The sequence below is a fragment of the Theropithecus gelada genome, chromosome 13 (assembly GCF_003255815.1).
Source record: "Theropithecus gelada isolate Dixy chromosome 13, Tgel_1.0, whole genome shotgun sequence".
Lineage (NCBI taxonomy): Eukaryota > Metazoa > Chordata > Mammalia > Primates > Cercopithecidae > Theropithecus > Theropithecus gelada.
In genome coordinates this window covers 89,440,905-89,464,306 of record NC_037681.1, presented here as the reverse complement: position 1 = coordinate 89,464,306, position 23,402 = coordinate 89,440,905, and the positions used below count along the sequence as shown (strand labels likewise).

General features: G+C 43.7%; 1 protein-coding gene across 2 annotated transcripts in view; it reads right to left on the bottom strand.

Annotated features, from left to right (window-relative positions):
- Positions 1-15,661: 15,661 nt before the first annotated feature.
- ARHGAP25 (Rho GTPase activating protein 25) overlaps positions 15,662-23,402 on the bottom strand; it is a 90,793-nt gene continuing 83,052 nt past the window's right edge. For both annotated transcript variants that reach the window (XM_025353735.1, XM_025353737.1), the window contains 3 exons: positions 22,532-22,728; positions 18,994-19,526; positions 15,662-16,504 (listed from right to left, as the gene is read on the bottom strand). In XM_025353735.1, the coding sequence (XP_025209520.1) occupies positions 16,297-16,504; positions 18,994-19,526; positions 22,532-22,728 (938 nt within the window). In that variant the 3' untranslated portion in view covers positions 15,662-16,296. The remainder of the gene's footprint in view (positions 16,505-18,993; positions 19,527-22,531; positions 22,729-23,402) is intronic.

The following is a 23,402-nucleotide window of genomic DNA, read 5'->3' as shown; positions in this document are numbered from 1 at the left end:
TACCAAGAGGTGAAAGTGGTCCAGTCAAAGCAGAAGTGGACCATTCAAGAGCAAAGGTCATGGCAACAGTTTTTGGGAATGCTCAAGGCATTTTGCTTGCTGACTTTCTGAAGAGCCAGAGAGTAATAAAATCTGATTATTATGAAAGTATTTTGAGAGAGCCAAAGCATTAGCAGAAAAATATCAGGGAAATCTTCAACCAGAGAGTCTTTCTCCACCAGGACAATGCTCCTGCTCATTCCTTTCATACAACAATGGCAATTTTGCAAGAGTTTCAGTGAGATTTGGCATTCATCTTACTGTCTTGATTTGGCTCTTCCTGACGTCCTTTTATCTTCTAATTAAAAAAAAAAATCTTTAAAGGGTAGCCATTTTTCTTTAGTTAATAATGTAAAAAAGACTGCAACGACATGGTTAAATTCCCAGGACCCTCAGTTCTTTAGGGATGGACTAACTAAATGGCTGGTATCATGACTTACAAAAGTGTCTTCAACTTGATGGAGCCCATGTTGAGAAATAAAGATTATGTTTTCCATGTTATCTTTTAACGTCATTTTTTCCATAAACTTTTAGAAGTCTCCTTGTATTGTTTGTCACCATAACATAGAGAAGATATGATCTTCTTTTTCTTTGTATTAGTTTTCCTTGCATATCTGACCTTCAGTGTGCCTTCAGTACAGGTGATTACAGAAGAGAAGGTCAAATTGGGTAGGGGCACCGAGAATGCCTGATCCACTGTTCACCTGGCCACCCCATCACTTGAACACTATCACTCTCCAAGAGCAATTACATCTCTACTTAGAACAAGTACCCTAAATATCAGAGGCCCAACTTCCCCCCATGGGTACACTTCTGTAAAAAGAGCTACTGACTCTTCAGAAGAGAAGCTTGGCTCTCTGTGCCTTTGCATTTCTTGAAACTTCCAGCTCACTCAGAACTGGAGCACACTGAACTACACAAAACACACCAGAATGTAATGAGCCTTCTCTACCCCTAATTTTCACATCAGTAACAAGTCATTTCTGTCTAGTAACCAAGTAATTACTAGTAACCAAGTAGCTTCTCATATTTTGCAGGCATTATTAGCATGGAGCACGGTCAATTCAAAACCTGTTTTTCCCACCAGTAGCAGTGAGACTTTGGGCTTGTCATGTGACCTTGCCAAACCTTTATTTGCTTGTTTACTTATTTCATGAAATAGGAGTCATCATCCTAATAACACCTACTTCTTTAAGATTTTACTCTCATTTAATAAGCTCGCCCAAGTAAACTGCTTATACAATGTCTGGCAGGTTGTTAAAGCTTAAACTTTAGCAATAGTAACAAAGATATGATTTGTTAAAATTACAACTAATCATAATGGATTATTAACATGTATCATCGTTATGAAGAGAATGGTTGTTAGAATTAAAGCAAACCTCCTTTGACTCTCGTGTTAAAAATAAATAAATAACTACAAGCTTAGACCACCTTATTGAAGTGGGGAGAAAAGAGGGTAAAAAGCCAAGCTTGAGGCCTGGCTAATACTACGTATTCAACAAACAGTAAATGATAAGTCTTCAGAAAGAGAGCTCAGTGGTAGAGCTCTCCTCTCCTCTGTGAGGAAAAGCAAAGATCCAGTGGTGTTTTTTCTCTAAGGGTGCTTTTTGGTTTATTCTGAATTATAATATTTTGTGGGTAAAGTGATCAAGGACATAATTAAGGGAAAGAGATCTTGAGTCCATCAATCAATCAACAAGTATTGACTAGGCCAGAAGCTCCCAAACCTCAGTTCAAGGTGCCCTTAGTTTCTCAGTGAACGTTTCACAGTGCCCCTGGGCCAAAAGAAATACCTAACTGCACCATTTATTAGGTAAATCCCACACGATTTGCTAAGCATTTCTGTCTCAATGACTTAGTAGCGGTTTGAAAAAGAATACACATAAATAGGAAGAAAAACAATATTCCTTTTTTGTCATTTGTAAATAACCACAATTACTAATGGGATATGTGCTTTTATTGGGCACTGCCTGGTTTCTTCAACCTTGGAATCAGAATGGACACCACCAGCCTCCTTTGCTGTTTCACATTCATTTCTGTGAGACGTTTGCATTTTATCACAGCAACAACCGGAAGCCCAGTTTCAAAAGCCTTGACATAATTGACAGGAATGTGGATGAACTGATGTTGAAGTTACAAACTACCTGAAACTGGTCATCTGCTCTGCGTCCCCAAGATATTGAGGATCGCTGTGCTTTTACTTAAAAAATGTAAAATATCATGGTGCCCTTCTGAGTTTGCTGCAGCTCCTGGTATGGGGTACCTCGACACATAGTTTGAGAACCACCAGGCTGTCAATTTTTGTGTACCAAGAATTCTGCTAGGCATGTGGTCTAACGCAGTGAAGCAGAAGGACACAGTCTGTTCTCCATGAGTCTAACAGGTTAGTGGATGAGACCAACATTAATAAAATAATCGTACCAATAAATTCATTATCACAAACTATGATAAATGCAGGGAACTTAAGCCAGGGTGTTGCCAGATGGGCCTTTTTCTTAGGCCACAGAGAAGAATCTATCTTCATTTGGTTCTCAGAAGGTGTTTCTTTTGGCAGAAGCAAACCTATGATTGTATTCAACATCATCCTTCCTAAAATAATGACTTGGACAGAGAAGAAAACTGGTAGGTACAGAACCGTGGAATTAAAACTAACAATGTTTGTCTTAATAAGATGATCTCTGCTCACTACAACCTCCACCTCCCGTGTTCAAGTGATTCTCCTGCCTCAGCCTCCCGAGTAGCTGGGAATACAGCTGCAGCCAGCACCATGTCCAGCTAATTTTCGTATTTGTAGTGGAGACAGGGTTTCACTATGTTGGCCAAGCTGGTCTCAAACTCCTGACCTCAAGTGACCTGCCTAACTCGGCCTCCCAATGTGCTAGGATTACAGGTGTGAGCCACCATGCCCAGTCCAACACCTGGGGCTTTTAGGATGGATGCCTTTTGTCCAGGTCCCAGGCTGCTTACAACCTGGAAGCAGGCTTCCTGGCTTCTTGAACCTCTGTCCCTTGGGACCCCATCTTCATCTCTAGAGCCCTGTTTTTCAAACTCACACTGGGGCTCAAGAGGTAGGGAAAGGTCCTAGGCCTCTCTTGCCAAACTAGTTGTGTGGAGTAACCGGACTCTGGAAAGATAATATTACAGGGGAGAGTTTTGACCTCAGTCTCTTATCCCCTAGTCCCAGGCTCCATCCCCACCTTGTATTCTACCCCATCCTTGGGTTGATGGAGTGGCATGAACCTACAGCTCCCACTAGTGGCAGGGAGTGGGCCACCAACATTTCCTGCCTGTTCATTTGTTTCTTCCCTTCCACATACCGGATCAACAGCCAGGCTTATGGTATACCAGAAGTATCCCAAAATGCTATCTCCACATTGCAGGGGCATTTCTCCATACACCGGAAATTTTCCACAGACTTGCAGGGAGCCATGGAAGTCTCCAGGCCTTAGGAACATCTTTTCCTTGTTGGCCCCCACAGCCTCAGTTAGCAGGAGGGAAGTTTAAAGCTGGATAGGAAGACTGGGAAGGTCTGGAGTTGGCTTAGAAAAGCTCCACAGCAAGGATTAAGAAAAGCATGCTCTTCTTTTCCTTTCCTCAGTGATGCTTCCTTAGTGTCAGAATGGTGAGACTAGAGGAGCCCAGCATGAAGGGGCAGGAGAGGCCGCTCAGCCTTCCTGGAGTGTGTGCTGCAGATCCACCTGGAGCCCAGGTGCAATGGGCCCCTGTGCTAGGCCCCTCGTGGTCCAGTCCAGGTCCTGGGAGAATTGAACTGTCATTGGGAGCAAAATAATTACAGTAATAAGGAATGTGCTTGTCTGGCATATCTCTGCAAACCCATCATAGTAACAGCTGGATGAGTATAGAATCAGGCATTCAGGGCTGCCAGGTTGAGTTAAATACTGCCTCATCACACCCAACTCATACAAATATTGTTAATAATAATAGCTGAATAAATAATCTCATAATTAACAATTACAAAGAAAAGCCAGGTTTTCCGACCCTGATCCAGAGCCTTTCTCATGACATCCATGGGTTAGCAAGACTTTTGAGTTCTGATCTTATTTATCTTCTGTGATAGAAAATTTAAAACAAAATGAAACAACCACCTGTGGTTTCTAGTTATGAAGACACTAAGATGTTTACTCAGCTGCAGGGGAGATTCTAAAAGATTCTAAAAGTTCTGCCTTTTCACTAGAGAAATAAGTGACAGTCTTAAAAGGGTTACTGTTATGGGCTGAACTGTGTTACCCAAAAATTCATATGTTGAAGTCCTAACCCCCAATACCTCAGAATGTGACTGTATTTAGACATAGAGTCTTCAGAGACAATTAAGGTAAAATGTGGTCATGATCTCATTAGTGAGCTCCAATCCAGTATGACTGGATTGGTGCCCTTACAAGAAGAGATTGGGATTCAGATGTACATAGTGATTTGACCATGTGAACACACAGGTAGAGGTCAACTATGCTTCTGCAAGCCAAGGAGAGAGGCCTCGGAAGAAACCAATCCTGCTAACACCCTGATCTCAGACTTCTAGCCTTAGAATCACAAGGAAATAAATTTCTATTGCTCAAGCCACGGAATCTGTGATACTTCATTATGACAGTTCTAGAAAACTAATCCCCTGAGGTTGAGAGTTTTTCTGAAAATTTTAATGATGATAGAGAATGCAACCTGATACCAGTAGAGTAGAACTGGGTTTCCAACTCAGGTAATTCCTACTCCAGAGTCTTCACATAAATCGAAATATTAATCGTTCACTACCTTGAACTTTTTTGAAACAATGGCTTTTAAAGGGCTGTTAAAGAACACTTTGGAGGAAGTTATTTTTTTAGTGAAGACTGCTTTCCAAATGCGTTAAGGGCCACTCCACGCCTACGTCCTGGAGCAGTAAGCTTCCGGCAGAGGGCGCACATCTGGACTCTGCATTGCCTCCAGGTGCTTCCTCCAAAACTGAGTGCTGGTGTGAACATGGGTCCTGAAAGGCAAAACGGAAGGTCCAGGTTCTCAGGCCGCCACGATTTGTGTCAGCTCATTGCTGCACCGGAAGCTCGGAATGTGCACATTGGGTCAAGGGCTTGAGACTTCCCATAGTGGCTTTGTGTGGTCACAGACCATTTTCTCAAGTCTGTGTCAGAGGCCCAGAGGCTCTCGCTGTGGCATGAGCCCTCACCCTCGAGCTCCACTACTCAGAGGAGCTGGGAAGAATTTCCACCCTTCCTAGTGGCAAGTCTCACTGTGAGAGCAGAGTGCCACCAGGAAAACAGGACAGAAAGCCTACTTTAAGGAGAATCCTTATACTGGGGGTTATGAAGTGCAATATACCTTATCTTAATGCTAACACTGGTACCATGTAGCCCACGCTTGTCTAACCTGCAGCGCCCGGGCTGTCTATAGCCCAGGATGGCTTTGAATGTGGCCCATCACAAATTTGTAAACTTTCTTAAAACATTATGATATATATATATTTTTCTCATCAGCTATCGTTAGTGTTAGTGTATTTTATGTTTGACTCAAGACAATTCTTCTTTTCGAATGTGGCCCAGGGAAGCCAAAAGATTGGACACCCCTGATGTAGCCCTTTCATCCATACTAGCCTATTTTGTTCTAAAGACGGTCTTGTGCAGTGAGCATGCCAGGCCTCCCCACTACCACAGTTTGCAGGCAAGGAATGTAATATCTCATAGGATGGCCCTAACTGGCACCTACATTGCTAGCCAAAGAATGGCACAAAGACGTGTACAGAAGAGACAGCCTTAAGCAGCTGACTGCTGGCTCCTGCAACAGTGTCGTCATGACATTTGTCCTAGGGTCCCAAGGAAAGAATACAGATCTGCAGCTGAGGAATAGGCTGAGTTGACAAAGCAGCTCCCACAGGAACACAAGGACAAAGGGTGTATGTAGATGTGCACACGTGGTAGCAGGTTCTACTAAAGGAACCTGGACCGACCATTCTGTAAGTACCCACTACACTCAGGGAAGGTATCTGAGCTTGTATTGTTGGCAGGCAAATGTGTATAAGGCAGAGAGTAGTGTGGTAGTTCTATGAGATGTATAGTACACCTGGAAGTAGACAATTAAAAACCTGGAACAGTTCTCACAAGGTAATGCTGTGTTTAAACTTAACCAGCACGACCCTCCGCCTAGAGTAGACAAAGGAAGTCATTTTAGAACTGGAAGTCTGACCTTATAAATTTGCAGCCTACTGAATCTGTCCACTACTAAATCTTTCTGATGTTGACTTCTTTATCTACAAAAATATCTTCTCATCTAGTATTAGTAATAATAACAATAATAGTAGTTTCATATACTAATCAAGAGATTTTTTTAGGTGGGCGTCTTCGAAATCTCTGGGGAGCTAAGACTCCCCTAAACTCCTTTGTCTCTCAGTTTTTACTTAGGTTCCGTTAACAACTGTGGCGCACCTAAACTTCCTCATTGTCAATGTGCTACGCTGCCATTTCTACTCTACTGAGACCATCTGTTGGAGAGTCATTCAGCTGCCTCTCTGGCTCCTCGGTGCGAGCTGAAAATAGGGCCTACTCTGGACCGATGTGGCCTTGCAGGCTTAGGAAGCTGACTGTGCTTTGGCAGGGAAGAAAAGGCACCCTTTCCCTGGCTGAACCATCAGGGTGAAAGGCTCCAAGAAGAGACTGCAGGCTGGCCTGGAGCTGCTTTGTTTCTTTTTTTTTTTTTTTTTTTTGACAGAGTCTCACTCTGTTGGCCAGGCTGGAGTACAGCGGCACAATCTTGGCTCACTGCAAACTTCGCCTGCCAGGTTCAAGTGATTCTCCTGCCTCAGCCTCCTGAGTAGTTGGGATTACAGACACCTGCCACCACGCCCAGCTAATTTTTGTATTTTTAGTAGAGATGGGGTTTCACCATGTTGGCTGGTCTCAAACTCCTGACCTCAAGTGATCCGCCCGCCTCGGCCTCCCAAAGTGCTGGGATTACAGGCGTGAGCCACCGCGCCCGGCAGGAGCAGCTCATTGTCCCCAGCCTTACAGCTGTACCTGGGACCTAGAGGCTCTCATTCCCATGGAATTCCAAATGGCTCACTCTCTCTGCCTCCAGCTTCCCTCTGATTCTCTCTGTGGGGTTTCTAACGTCTGGGCCACCCTACCCCACTGCTGGCAGTGCCCTTCAGTTGAGTGGTCCAGGAAGTGCCTCTGCCTTACCTGGTATGCTCTGCATAACTCTCTTTTGCTGCCAGGTGGGAATTTCAGTTCTGCTCTTGCCTCTCTCTTCATTTCACTGTGATTTCCAGTAAATCTCCATATTTCAAGTTGGCCGAGCTTTGCTATCAATATGTGCACGCAGACTAATTTCCCAAAAAGCCAATTTGTCAGATGAGCAATTTACTCAATTGCTGGAGATTTTTTTGACGTGTTAACTTCGCCCTAAATCTGCCCCAGCTCAGAAGCTTTCAGAAAAATGTTTCCTCTGGGCACAAGACAGTTTGCAGAGTCACTGTGTTGCCAAAAGCAGGAGTAAAAGCAGAAGCAAGTGACTTTGTTGTAAAAAGGGAATATAGTATCTAGCCCTAAAGTTTTTGTTCAAATTAACTCAGTTCATACAAATAAAGCACTTAGAGCAGTCTGGCAGGCAATAGTCAGCCCCCAATAAACGTCAGTGATTATTACTATTATTAGTACTATAATAATGATTACTTTTAATTTAATGTATGCATTTAAATTCTATGAATCAAACTATACACTAGATGAAAAATAAAAATAACAATTTAAATGAGGATGCCAGGGAAAGAAAATAGCAATCCTAGTGGTCCGTATTCTTATTCTCATCATTTACAGTACTTTATAACTACACTTACACCTTAGTGACCAGGGTGTACACATAAAGCTATAAATTGGGAGGACTTATATACAATTTCTGATGATTTTCAAGGATAATTTTGACCACAAGGGATTTTTATCTATCGACTTATAAATTAGACTCCCAATATGATGTGGTTACCCTGACTTCTGAACCTCTGAGGGGGAAGAGGGTTTTAAAAACTTATTTGAGCATGGAATCCATTGTTCAAAGAGCATATCTTGTAAAGAAAAGCCTTCCAAGGAGAAGCCTTGGGAAGCACTTCTGTAATGAATTACATTGAGATCTTCAGAGGATAGAAACTTAATCTCGAGTTAGAGATGTGCTATCATTACCAAAACCACATATGGAGCACCTCTCCCCAGTCAGACAAGAACCAAAGGCAACTGACGTGACTGCTCTCTCCTTGGAAGGATGGCAGGAGCCACGGCACTGTGCACTCAAGCTTCAGGGAGCTTCAGACCCTCCTGCCTGTTACTGTACCCATGCCTGGGCTCTTTACTATGTAAATGTGTTTTGAAACAACTCTCACTATAGAAAAGAAAAGCCTGAAGCTTTCTCAGCCAAAAAGGTTCAACTGATGATACTCTACAAAGAATAAATAGATCAATCTAATTGAACTGACCAAACCAGTCAATTTTTCTAATAGAGTAAATAGGATCAAATAGGTAGGAAGATTATGAGCCATATCTTATGGCTCATACTGGGTGGGGTGGCCCAGAGGTTAGAAGATTTAACTGATGATACTCTACAAAGAATGAATAGATCAATCTAACGGAACCAACCAAACCAGTCGATTTTTCTAACAGAGTAAGTAGTATCAAATAGGTAGGAAGAATATGAGTCATAATCCTCAATGTGAATGTGGACTAGTTATTATTTTTATGGTCATTACTTAGGCACAGGTTGAGTGTTTCCTTTGACACTCAAGTCACTGTGGTTGGATAATCCAATGCTAGAATCAGATAGATGTGGTTTTGATGCTTGCTTCTGTCACTTATATTTTTTCAGTTCTAAGTAGCCGTCAATTTGTAAGATGTTCCATTTTAAATGCACCAATCAACTGTAAAATACATACTGAATTTCAAAAGTATTGGAATGCAAAAAAATGTCTCTTAGAAATAGGATGTGAACTGTGAGCCTGAGCAGATTACTTAACCTCTCTAAGCCTCGGTTTTCTCATCTGTAAAATGGGGATGATACTAGCTGCTACATCATAGTTTTCTGTGAAAATTAATTAAGACATTGCAGGTAAAGCAGAAAACACCATGCTTAGGGAATTGAAAGCACTCAATATTTGCATTTTTAAAAAACGTGGCTTTAGTCAAGCATAACTCTTCTAAAATGCCATTAACTGTAGGAGGAAGAATCAGTGTTGTAACATTTTGCTACACCTTGAGTGCAGTCTAGGTGTACTAAGTAAAGACATCATTGGCAACACACTACCAAGATTATCTAGGGATCAACTATCTCAAGATAGGCATAGCAACTGCTGGATGCCATATGATTTCCATGTATTTTATTTCTCCAGTAGCACTCACATTCTTTGGGAGTTGTATTCTAATACTTTCAGAAGAGCCAAGGGAACACACCAGAGTGACTGCTTGAGTAAATAAGTAGCATAAACAGCAAGCCAAACCATTGATGTACACGTCATTGGGCCCGATACTAGGAAATCCCACATGAGAGACTTGAAAGTGAAAGCTGGAATTCTGAGGATATTGGTTTTGCTTAATAAAAAGCATTTCAACAGGTGAGTCACCTTAGTATTGCGGAGTGTGGTTTTGGCTTTTTCTGATTGGGGCTAGTTTTTCATTAAAGGCAATATCTAGCACTGAATAGAAGTAGACACAGTACCTAGTCCCAGCCACTTGCTTCCTGGTGAGTCAGTTCAAGTTCTCACAATTGTGTCTGTGTCCAGCCCCAGAGCAGCTGAGCTGGGTTATGTTCTCACCCAGATCTTTCCTTAAAAGAGGACTGACAGGGAAACCACTGCCCTCTTTCACATCCAGGGAAGGAGCGACTTCTAAGAGAAATAGGGTTTTGTATCCTCGCCAAAGCGTCAGCAAGGATCAAACGTGAAAAACAGAGGGCAAATCCGTGTTTGTGCATCATTAGGCGGGTGTTGTTTCTAAAGTGGTCACGTGGTAACACTTCCTCTGCTCGCTGACCCACCAGGAGTGTTTTGGAAACAGACCATGTAAAATGGGCTGAAGATATCCCAGTGCTCTCCTCTCAGTAGCTGTGAGCCCCCAGTCAGGACGGGTTGTTTTAGCCTTTAAAAGTCCACAGGGCCAGAGCCTATATTTAACTGATGACACATCTTACGAGGGGGAAGGGATGGGGAATGCGTGACCCTGTTTCCTCCCACCAACACCAGCCCATGCACACAGAGCCTCTGGAAGGTCTCCCCGGCAGTACTCCTTGAAACTTACCCCATATGCCCCACTCAAGGGCCCTCCCAGGCTTGTGGGAACAGAAAAGATTTCTTGAAATGGAAAGGAGGGTTGCGAATGAGTGAGGAAACTCAGCATGGAGATATGAGAGGCTCACTCCTTAGCCACATGGAACCAGGGACTCCAAGGCAACCCCGTTCCCAGAGTTCTTTCGAGGGCAGAGCTAATGACATGGGACCCAGAACTGACTCCAGGAAAGGGCTTGGTGATGTGTGGCCTCCCAGACAGCCTCACAGCAAGCAGGTGGATTTGACTTGGGCAGTGGGGAAGGCAACAGCCTCTAGATATTTTTCCATCTTGATGCTGAGTCAGACAAGGCAGTTAGTGGTTCTTTCCAGAACCCCTGCCGGCCTTCTCTTTTTTTAAAATAAATTCTTTGCAAATTTTGCTTTAGTGCATTTCTGCCAAGGGGTCATTTTCTATGTTGTACTTCCTCCCTGTGTGAGGGCAAGGATAATATAGCCTTGTGTAGATTGTACATATGCTTCAGTTCCTAGCTATGCCACATTGAGACCAATAAAAGAGGTTTGATTGCAATCAGAAAAGAGTTGATTTGAGATTTAAAGGAAATGACATGGGTACAGTGCTCACCGGAAAGTATTAAAACGGCATTTGTTGCTTATTATTGGTAGTTATTGTCGTGATATTGCTACTGATGCTGAATGAGGACTCAAGACCCAGGGTGAGGTTTAGCATGGGCTGGCCTCAGCAGAACTGAGAGGACATCAATAAAGGGGAGAACAGAGAGAAGGAAGGAGGACAAGTGCCAATTTTGAGCAGGTATCAGGTGTGTGTGTGGGGGGGCCAGACCATTTCTTCATCCACCCTGAGAATGAGTCCCCCTTTCTCTTTTTAAGGCCTGATTTTTGTACCCTCCCCTATCATAGGCGACCAGGGCCCCACACTGCAATACTCCTAGGCGACATCCATACTGTTTTTGTTTGTTTGTTTGTTTGTTTGTTTGTTTGTTTGTTTTTTGAGATGGAGTCTCGCACTGTCACCCAGGCTAGAGTGCAATGGCAAGATCTCGGCTCACTGCAACCTCCGGCTCCTAGGTTCACGAGATTCTCCTGCCTCAGCCTCCCGAGTAACTGGGATTACAGGCACACACCACCACACCCGGGTAATTTTTTGTATTTTTAGTAGAGACAGGGTTTCATTATATTGGCCAGACTGGCCTCGAACTCCTGACCTCGTGATCCGCCCACCTTGGCGTCCCAAAGTGCCGGGATTACAGGTGTGAGCCACCATACCTGGCTGACATCCATACTCTTCATCTGTTCTTCCACCCACAGTACAACTTATCTGGCCAGGCTCTCATTCCTTCATTACACAGCTTTCTGCTAGGAATCAGATAACTACTATAAGGATGATACTAATGATTAATGGAAGCTTCATGGAGCCTCCCAGAAAGATCACGTTTGTGGTTAATATTCCAAAGGCTACTGGTAGGGATTTCTCAATCTAACGTGAGTCTGAAAGGGAGATGATTTTCATCAGAGCTATTCTCAGGACTCTTTAAATCAGGCCCTCAAGCTCTTATCTTCTTTGCCTGTGTATAGAGTCAACCCTTAAAGCAAGTAAACAGTGTCCCCATATATTTAGGAATTCTCAAAATCCTTGGATTTGTTCATACTAAGCTACCATTAAATACTGATTGTTTAAAAACATCTTTGGGCTCACTTTTCACCATCTGCAAAATGGATATATAACATAAATCCATTCTGTATCTTTAATCGTGTCTTATCCTAGATGAATAAACATATGAAAAATCAGCCTGTAAATCAGAGAATGTAGCTGTGTTAACTGGAGATGGGAAAGGGGAACAGGTAGAATTTATATTATCATTAGTCATGACTAAAGCCAAACTTAGCAGTTTTAAAATTATTTAACCATCCTGATTGCATATGGGAATCAAATGGGAATTTTTCTTTTCAGTACCAATTCTTAGGCCCCATCCCCAAAGATTCTGATTCAATTGTCATGATGTAGGATCTGAGCATCAGAATTTGTTTAAAGTTCCTAAGGTAATTCTCTTGTGCCACCAAGACTGAGAACCAGTGTTTTACACTAGTATTGGGAATACACAGTAGCTGAAAAACTGGCATCATATTAGATGGGTCTTGGTTGTGATCATGAGCTGAAGAGAGCTCTATATTCTGGAAGTACTCAGCAAAGGGGTTCAATGGGATTCACACCATGGTTGCAGTTTAGGGGAAAGAACCCTTGGAGAGAAAGCAAGAATCACAGGAATCACTGAATCATGGGTTAGAGGAGCCCTCCAAAATCACCTCCTTCAATCTTCTTCCTAATTTCTGTGTGAGCACTGGCCATTTAATTTATGTTTCTGGCCCTCGGTTCCCCTGTCCATTAAATAAACTGGTTGAATTAAATACAATCGGAGCGTTTTCCAGTTTTTATCCTGTGATTCTGAGAGAGTTTCCAGCATCAGAAGGAAAACAAGCTACAGTTACACAGCTGTGTTGATATTCTCTGCTTATTCCCAGTTGCCCTGGGACATCGTCTGAGCCACAAGCCCCCTGGCTCCAGCTTCTCCGCCGCCGCCGGCCAGATGCCAGCCTGAGCTTCTGAGTGGCAGCTGGAGCTCCACCCTCAGTTCCTCCCTCCCAGCCTTCTCTGGCAGGATGAAAGGTTTTGTGTAATTCTTGTAAATGCAGCCTATTTTAATTGCAGAAGCAGCCTCCAAGTGTTTTTTCTGCTCTCCGGCAAGCACGTGACCTGACCACTGCTGCTATCTGGAAAGGAAGTGGTGGAATGTGGAAGTTTACAGGGCGTTCGTGTACACACATCTTCTGGTCCGGAGCCTGTGGAATCCAGCCAGCTGTTGCTGTGCCACTGTGTTCTCTGGCCTCCTCTCAGTGGCCTTGGGCAGCCTGGGAGTCTCCCGCTTCGTGCTTTTCTGAAGGGACAGGCCTTTGAGCAGAGTTTTAGGAAGTTGGTCAAAACAGCAACAACAACAAAATGTTTATAGTTTACATCCTATGCAGCTGTCTCTGCACTAAAAGTGCCACACGTGGTCTCTCCAGACTGCAGGCTCTGACCAGAATCCACTGGAAGGGGAATCATCCCAGCCAATAGCCTAGTACAAATTGTCCTATCCAGTGTACAGACTTACTGGAAAAGCATCACATCTGCCCCAAACTTAAGATAAGAGTACCCTGATAAGGGACAGGCTTGAGGCTCTGACAGAAAAGGAGTTTTGGAGGGAAGAGGGCAACAGGTTTTCAAATGCACATTGAAGACCTTTCTAGGTTCTCAGCCCATGAGCAAAGAGGAGAGTGGGTAACATAGAGGTGAGGGTGTGGCTGGGAAAAAGGCAGATTTGATGGAGTCCCTTCCATGGAAGGGCTCTGAAAGTACACGTAGTTGCTGCAGAGTCCAACAGCACACCCGACACAGGTCAATCTCCAGGTATTGCCTTCTAGAACCTGGCCCTTTGGTCCAGCTGAGGCCTGGAGCTACCCGCTCACGCAATCACATGCATGCCTTTTGAGGGCATTAAAACAGACTCCAGATCTTCTTTTCTGGCCCTCAGGGGTTCCCTCCTCCCAGCCTTTTCCAGCAGGATGAAGGGGTTTGTGTGACCCTAGCACTCATAAGGTCCCAGGGTCCTAAAACACCCCGTTTCTCGTCTTCTCCTTGTATGCAAGGTGGCACAGGAGCAAATAGTGGCAACTGAAGCGAGCCAGACTCTGCTCTTGATTGTGAAGAGGGATTGACACTTGCAGGTTGTCTAGTGCTTCTGAGGCCAACATCTGCTTTGTCGCCTCATAATACTGGTGGAAAAAAATAGAAAGAGAGACATTGCCAGATGAGGAGGTAGTTGGAATTCAAACGTGGCACTTCCACTCAGCATGAACTCTGGCTTCCGGACCCAGCAAGGTCCAATGACATGGGCCTCAAAACAGACTTGAGAGCCTCCTCTTTGTACCTTCAGACAAATGTTTCCTTTGGAAATTGTGACAGCAGCCACTTCCATATCCAACTCTGTTTTAGCTCCCAAAGAGTCAGTGTGAGGAATCCGTGCGAGAACACAAGGAGATGTGCCTGGCAGAAATGCAGGCACTCACTAACGTCAATCAGGTGGTCAGTAAGTGTTTCCGTGCTTGCTATTCTGTAATTTAAAAACACCTACAGCTCAGGAATCCCAACACTTCATTGCTTTTCTTACGAATGTTGTAGATGAATTTCCCCTCAATTTTCTGCAAGCAAGCCTAGATGGGAATGCTGTAAGAGTCACCCATCCTCTCCATTAATCTGGTCCTCAAAGGGGCTGGCGTTGGTGGAGCAGGCCTTGAGTAGTGGGACCAAGAAACACTGATGCTCCTGTCTGTACTTTCACTCGGTGGGTAATAAGTCATGGCCACAGGAAGGCAGGACTAACCAGAATGAAGAAGACAGAAAAAGGAATGACAGAGGAGGCCCACGTGCTGGGGAAGGCTAAACTCTCACTGAGGCAACCATAGATTCCAAACCACTAATTAAGCCATGGGGCTTCAAGAGTTCAAGCACATTTATGGGAGCAATGGGATGAAAGACATAAATTTGATACAGGTAATGCCTGCTGGGCAACTGGGTCAGGGGTCTCCAGAGCTGAAAGCACACTTGGGAATATCTATTGATCTTTGTTTTTATCTCATTATTATTCAATTCCTGTTCTGTGTGTTTTATAATATACATTATGGAGTACTATAGTAGTACATGTATATAATTTATAAATAAATATACTGCAGGGTGTATGCTCAAACATTTTCTGTTGATGAGGTACCCAGTCAAAAGAGCTTGGAGACCATCTAATTAGAATGGTAACAACAAAAAAGGACTCAACCAACCTACCTAGAGGTCCGGGGCCTGACCAGGGCCTCTGCCAGGCTGGCATGACATAGAAGGGGAAGAATCAACTGTCCACTGGGAAAGCCCCTCTCCCACCATCATCCAGTGCCTGTTGTCCCTTTGAAGGGTAAAATCATTTGCATTTTGGTGAAACAGGAAAAAAGAAACTATTATCATGACAATTAATGTCCAAACCCACAACAAATCGTATCATAGTAGGAAGCCTTTGTTCCCAGGCCCTCCATCCACAATTAAAAAGCAAGTAGGGATTAGATTGTGTCTTCTCATGTAATCCCCACAGCAATTGTGTGAAATACAGAAGAAATGGGGGCTCAGGAAGTATAGAAACACCTGTCCCTGAAAGGCAAGTCGGGACTGAAATGCAGCCCATGCCCTGCTCAGCAAGCCATCTGCCCCAGGGGAGCAGTGTCTTGTGCTAATTCTCACAAAGGTGCTGTATGGATTAGCAATAGCCTTGCTTTTTAATTTTTGCTTTATTTGAATATAATTTTCTCATCAATTTTGCTTGTATAAATACAGTTTGTTGCTTGTTCTGGTTTAGCCTAATAATAAGTTGGAGAAGACCTGGAGAACGGGCATCATGGTGGGGTGGAACAATGGGGTTCTCGCTTCAGCAGATGTAGCCCCCCAAACACAGCACTCTGTGGATGAGGACTCAAAAGATGAATGTCATTTTCTGCCCCTGTGTCTCAGAGATGCCCTGAGGCTGTCTGACAAGGTGAGCTGTTCCACACAAAAAACAAAGAATTAATCACACCTCAGCTCAGCCTGTGTTGGGGCCAGTCTATTGCCTGGGTCCTGAAATGTGCTGCCTTGAATGTCTTCGTTGGACATGGTCATGCCTGAGACCGGAGTGGAATAACAAAATCCATTTGAATACAGCAATGGACGGTCAGAGATGTCCACACACATCTCTGTTCACCCTCACCTTCCTGCAAACTCTATTCATTTATTTATGGAGAAATTTAATGTTTCCCTCAAAATATCCTTTCCCTCTCAGAGAGTAATTTTGTATCCCCGTCATCAGGTAGCACTGAGAAAGGGGTCAGAGTTAGGCCTCTCTCGGGCTGTCCTTGCAGTACTCCTGGGATCCTTAAGCCTCGGTCTTGGGTTCCTTCATGGATTTGACAAATTCCTTGACTTCTTCTTCCAAGGCCTTGTTCCTCTTCTCAACATCCTCCCGGGAGCGCTCCATGTTGCGGAGGCTGATCTCTAGGGCTGCAAACTTCTTCTTTTCATTCTCCAGTTCTTCATTGAGCCTCACCACCTTAGCCCAAACGTCATAATTCTCCTTCTCAAGGCTACAGGGAAGGAAAGAAAAGAATGAAAGAATATGGCAATTCATTCTAGGCTCTTCCTTCCCCCTTGCTTACAACCTGCTGTTCATTTTACTTTTCAAATCACAAGACCCTTATCCAACCTCTCAGCTATGTCCCGATGATGAAGATGTCCCAGGAAACCTGAATCCCCACAGCACTTCTGAGCCCCTCCTTTGTCATTTAACACCATCTTGTGACATCTATTGTGTTTTGGTTTTTTTTTCATGTCATTTTGTTTTGTATCTTCAACCGGATAACAAAGTCTTTGAAAGAAGAGACCAGCTCTAATAGATCTACATATTCACTCCCATAGCACCTTGTATCAATCCTGGAAGCCCCATCCATATTCCAGATTTCTCACACCTCTTTTTCATGAGTGCCTCCTCATCCTGTGTCAATGGAGAGCACAGACCAGCACCCTGTCTTATTAAGGATCTTCTGGGGACCAAGATTTGGAGAAACAGAGAGAACTGCCCTTTGGGGAGCCGTGATCCTGGCAGTCTCACCCTCTCTTCTGAATCCCACGCCAGGTGAAAAATCTGCGGGATTCCTGAATTGCCAGGATTTTCATCGTTACTGGCCAAAATCCTAATGTAGTGGCCCCCTGCCAGGCTGTGCTGAATTAACTCTTAGCAACGAGTATACATATGCTGATTGTGTGACTGGAAATCTGTTTCAGAATTTCATTCTGTAGAGTGTGCCTCCCTTCTCTCCAAATGGCCTGCCCATTTGCACAAGGGAGACTTGAGCTCCCATGTGAGCCCAAAACTTGGGTTCTACCTTCAAGGGCTTTGGTCTATTCTGTGGGTAACAATCCATCTTCACAACTTTGCCTACCCCCGCCTATCTCTTCTTAAAGCTAAATTGGTCTCATTCCTTCTGACCCTCTCATTACAAATCTACTTTTCTTCTCCAAGTTCTCTGTACCCCTCTGGTTCTGGAAGAAATTCCAAGTAAGGCACTGTGCTAGATCCTGACCATGGGTTCCAGTGGGAGGTGGAATCTGTGTGGGCTCAGGAGCCTGGGATGGGAGGCTTCCTCGACTGGTGGATTCAGAGGCCTCTGTTCCATTCAGAAGGAGCAGCCACCTCTGTGGCAGCCAGTTCTTTTCCTACCCTGTTGAAGATACTCATGTTTGAGTGCAGCATGAGTTTTCTATGGCACTGCTTTGATCACTGCCGAGATGTCACAGAAGTCTTTAATTCTACAAATGATTGGTTTCAGGTTCTTAGATAAACAAGCTACATTTTGCTTCTGGATGGCAGCTCTCTGTGTGGAACAATGAATGAGGGCTCACAGAAGCCTTCCCTTCAGATACCCGAGTCTGCATGGACTAAGACGTAGCCATAAATCTAAGAGCCCATGAATTCACATTTCACTGCCTCATGACTAGTGCTGATATGGGCACAACTGGATCAAGGTTTTCTCTCCTGAAAACAAATTTGCTGGCCAATCAGTAGTGTGAAAAATATTTCAAGAAAATACTCTACTTACCCAAGAGGACAAATTGTGTGCACGGATCTTGGGAATTTGCATGTGACAGAGGCAATAGCTGCCTAACTGGCCTCCCACCTCTGTTTGCCCCCTGCAGCCGGTGCTCAGTGGGAAGCCAGTGAGCCAATGAAGCATAAACCAGGTTGAAACCATCCAGACTCAGGCTTTCCAGTGGCTGACAAATCCCTACAGCGTCCTGGCCTCCTGTACTTCTCCACCCTCATCTGCTAATCACTCTCCCTGGAAGGCGGCTTCCGTTCTTCCTGGGTGGGACCATGGGGGCCTGCTCCTTTCTCACAGCCTCAGCAGTGGCCATAATCATCTCCCATCTCCGCACCTGACTTGCTCCTCATCTCCTTCAGGCCTTTACTCACCTGCTGCCTTCTCAGGGAGGCCTTCCCTGATCCCCCTATTTTACATTGGAACCCGTTCCTTGAACTTTCCAACCTCCTGACCCACTTTATTTTTCTCCACAGCACTTGCCATCAGCTGACATAACATATATTTTATTATATATTTGTATTGTCCATCTGTCTCCACTAGAAGAAGTTCTGTAAGTGCAGGGACTTTTGTCTCTTTTGTTCAGTGCTATACCCTAACAACTAGAATGTGCCTGGCACAGAGGAGGGGCTCGAGGAATGTTTGCAGAATCCACGAATGACCTTAACATAAAAAAAATTATTTCCTTTAAAGTAATTAAAGCATGTTGATTCTTAAAGAACCACTGTTTGGAAATTATTGATTAAGCTACTTAAGCTAGATATTGACATTTCCTAAATCTAGTCTAAAGTTTAGAGTGTGCACCAACTTAGTCATCTCATTGTTCCCTTTACTCTTTCCTTCCTAGACCTGCTATAGATTACTGTCTTCCCCACACTGAAGCTTTATGATGTGATTTCTCTGGCGGGTGGGAACAATCCCTCTTATCTCTAAAGATGGAAGCCAAGTGCCTCTCAGTGCCCCTCTGTCTGACTTACTTTTTAATCTGTTCTTCATACATTTGCTTCTGTGTTTCTATTTCCTTTCGTAGCTCTTGGACCGTCCTCTGCAAAGAATGAAGTTCCTCTTCTCCAGAGTTCTTTTTTCCAGGCCCAGTTTCAGAGTTTGGACTGGCAAGAGTATCTCCCTTGGAGTCACAGGCTTGGGAAGAGAGTGCACTGGCTTCCTCCCGAGGGGACCCTGGCAGGGAAGGGACATTATCGTAGGTGGAAGTCCGCTGGGAGTCAGAAAGTTGGCGCAAGTCTTGAGACATCGTTCTCCTGTGCCCTTCCCCTGCCTTAGCCTCTGAGGAAGGCGACCAGAATTCATTTTTAAAGATCTCCATTTTGCTGCTATTGGCACCTTGAAAAGCTGATGTCAAGAAACATTTCCGGTTAGGGAGTGTTTGAGTCCTTTTACGAGGCTGCATCTTCCAATCTCCTGGCTTCTCCCTGGGTACTTTGCTGCTGTCCTCCGGAAATCCATCGCTTGGCTGCTGTCTGGTGGGGCTGGTTGTATCAGAGTCGCTTGTCTAGAAAAGAAACAGACATGGATGTCACATGGGTTTTCACCTCTGTGTGTCATGCTCCCAAGGTAAGGATTAGAGACCCCAAAACAAATGTTCCCTGGGAGCATACCTATGAAATTCTTAATGTATCACATTAGTTGATTATCTGCACTGGCATTTTTTTCCAAAAGGATATTGCACTAAAGGAACCATGTTCTAGAGATGAAGTGCTCACCAAAATCAAGTGTGTGTTTGTGGTTAAAGAGTCCTAAAGCAGGATCCTTATGTAATCTTAGAATGGGTGGTCTCTGTAACTATGACTAAAAACCCAGAAGCCATAAAAGATTGATAAATTTGACCTTTTGATTTCCATGACCTAAAAAATTAAAAAGAACAAAAATAAAAACAAAGTGACAAATCACCACATACCAAACCAAAAAAAAAAAACTGGCAAAAAGTATTTGTTATGCATATCAGACAATTGGTTACTCTCCTTAATAGATAAACTTCATAAAAGTTGTGACGGAAGAGATCAACAAGCAATATAATTATGGGCAAAGGGCAAGATCAGGCAGTTCACAGAGGAAAAAATGAAGCTAGTCCTTGTACATAAGAAAAGATGTTCAGCCTCTCTAATAATAAGAGAAACTCAAATTAAAATTAAAATTACTGAAATGCCAGTTCTCACTTATTAGATGAGCAAACCCCCAAAATTTGACAACACACTCTGTTGGTGAAACTGTAGGAAAACAGCTCTTTCATGCATTGCTTCTGGAAGTGTAAAAAGACACAAACTCCAATAATTTGTTTCAAAATCACACAATCAAATCTATTTACCTTCTGACCCATCAAGCCCACTTCTGAAAATTTATTTGAGAAATACATCTGCCTGAGTACAAAAGGAGGTCCCAAGGTTATTTATTACAGCTTTGTTTGTAGTATGAAGAACTGAAAGGCTGGGTGCAGTGGCTGACACCTGTAATCCCAGCACTTTGGGAGGCTGAGGAGGGTGGATCGCTTGAGCTCAGGAGTTTGAGGCCAGTCTGGGCAACATAGTGAAACCCTGTCTCTACAAAAAATATGCCAAAAAAATTAGCCCAGCATGGTAGTATGCACCTGTAGTCCCAGCTACTTGGGAAACTAAGGCCGAAGGATTGCCTCAGCAGGAGGTCAAAGCTGCAGTAAATTGTGATCATACCACTGCACTCCAGCTTAGGCAGTAAAGTGAGACCCTGTCTCAAAAAAAAAAAAAAAGAAAAAAGAAAAAGAAAAATAAAAGAAAAGAACCGAAGGCAGTCTGTTCATCTATAGGGACTGGTACATCTACAGAATGGGACACAATACACCTCCCGAAAACATGAGGTCATATGAGGTAGCTGTCTATGTATTGACATGAAAAAGTCTCCAGGATACACTGCTAAGTACAAAAATGCAAGATACAGAGCTGTGTGTAAGAGTGTGTGTATGACTGTATGTGTATGTGTGTGACTGTAGAGAGAGAGAGAATTATAATACATTTTGTGTAAAAAAAGAGGTAAATAATTTATACTCATGTCTTCTTATATTTTCATAAAGGAACATTGGAAGGATAAATAAGAAACTAAGGCAGAGAGGGATGGGGTGGGTGGGAGGGAGCAGAACTTCTCAACGTATACCTTTTCCTATCTTTTTGATTACTTGAACTATGTGCTTATATATATTTTTAATGAAATTATAAAGAAAAAGGAGACAGAATATGAGACCTAAACATAAAATCAATCACTTGTTGGCCTTTTGGCTAAGATCAAGTGAGACCTAAACATAAAATCAGACAATTGGGTTCAAGCCCTCCCTTTACCTTTGTAGCCAATCACTTGCTTCAGAAACCCCACCTGGAGTTAGAGGCACCTGGGTCCTGAAGGGAGAACTGGATCTGAGTCCTCCTCTATAACAAGCTAGTGCTACTACACTGGGCCAGCTTCTCAACCTCTCTGAGTTTCTGCTCCTCAGTAACACAATACGAATGACAAATTCTGCCTTACAATGTTATGTAACATGAGGACTCTAGAGGTGAGCAGTGTAAATTTCCCAGCATAGTGCCTACCCACAGAAATCAATAAATGGCAGAAGCCTATTAAATGAGTACAATAATAGCTATTCTCAAGGACTGTGGGATGATCTTGTTACATGAAGTATGAGCGTTTTTAAATTTTATTTTAGTTTTAGAGTGTTAGTAGAATGCATTGCATCCAGAAAGACCTATCCTAAGAAAAATCACAACTACCACCCACTACCTGCCTTTTAAACAAATCTTCAGGGTTAACAGTACTGTAGGTAATTTGCATCATCTGGTCAACTAGAAATCTGAAATCCATTTTTTGGCCACACATAAAGATCAAGCTACTATATAAAGTCCACATGTTCTTTGTAAAACTATTTGTTCCTATAAATATATAAAAATATTTGACCTTTGTAAATTATTGCCCTCACATAGTCTACATTTCAGAGTCAGCAGAGCTTTTGGACATTGGGAACGTGAGTTTCAACCCTTCGGCACAAACGTGGGGGCTGACATGGCTGAGACAGCTTATCGAGGAATGAGAAATATTACACAAACACATCACATACTCTGAGAAAGGAATCACGTTTCATGGGTTAGCAGGAAACCAGTTTTCTCTGGACATTCACCCGGAATTTTCAACAATTCCCACCAAAACATTTACAATGTGGTATACATTTTTTCCCATTGAACTTCTCTGGACTGTATTTGAGCCTTTCTTTTAGAGTGGGCTTCAGTGAGGACCCTCATTGCTCAGTTATTGGGCGATTGGCACACTTGTCACTCACCCCCCTCAAAGATGCCAGTAGAAACTAGATTTGGAAAGAGGCCAGGCTTTCAAGGTGTGTTCAGATGAGTCTGTACCAGCTGTGCCCACTGACACTGCATCACCTAAAACTCCCCAAATTGCCATCCCAGAGCGGACCTTACGTGGGATGGCCTGGACTAAAGGAAGAACCCAATGGAAGCAGAAAGATTCTCTGTGCCTTACCATGCTACTGAAGCTGTCTGTCCTAGAAATTCGGAGGTCTTCAGTGGCATCCCAGCCCACAGAGCTTCGGGCCACTGGAGCTTTCTTGGGGTCGTTTTTCTGGGCAGGGGGTGATAGGGGTACATCCTTGGACTTGGGGAAGAGGACTTCATGGTCTCTGATCATCATAGTCATCACTCTTTGGATCTGAGGAGTCCCTGAAAGAAAGAAGAAAAAGATCTATAGTGTAGTGTAGGAGGCAGGTAGTCAGTCCTCAAGGATCCCCACCCATGGATGTCTCCAAACTCAGTTCTAAAACTGAGGCCCAGAAGGGCCTCATTTTTCTTCTCAAAAGACCCTTTTTAATTGCTTGGAGTTGGAGATTATGTTGAAAGGGATGGAATAGAAGGACATGGAAGTAGAATGAAAGAGGGAGCTGTTTCAGAGGGAGCCAATAGTCCACTGGATTAGTTTTTGATCAGGAAAGTAGGCAATAAAACAGCAGAGAAAATAAAGACATCTTTCTCTCCTGATGTGGTCCTCAATATGATCTATGGTTTCTCATCAGACACACAGCAAATATGTGCCAGGTTTTCTTCCCCCACGCCCATGGCAGATATCGGTACTCTGTGTCAGGACACAGCTTCAGAAGCCTGCACAGCACAGCTTTATAAGCAGCCTTTTTGTGGGCTGGCTCATAAAATGAAACCTGGCTGGGCACGGTGGCTCACACCTGTAATCTCAGCACTTTGGGAGGCCAAGGCGGGAAGATCACTTGAGGTCAGGAGCTTGAAACCAGCCTGGCCAACATGGTGAAACTCTGTCTCTACTAAAATTACAAAAATTATCTGGGTGTGGGGGTGTATGCCTGTAGTCCCAGCTACTCGAGAGG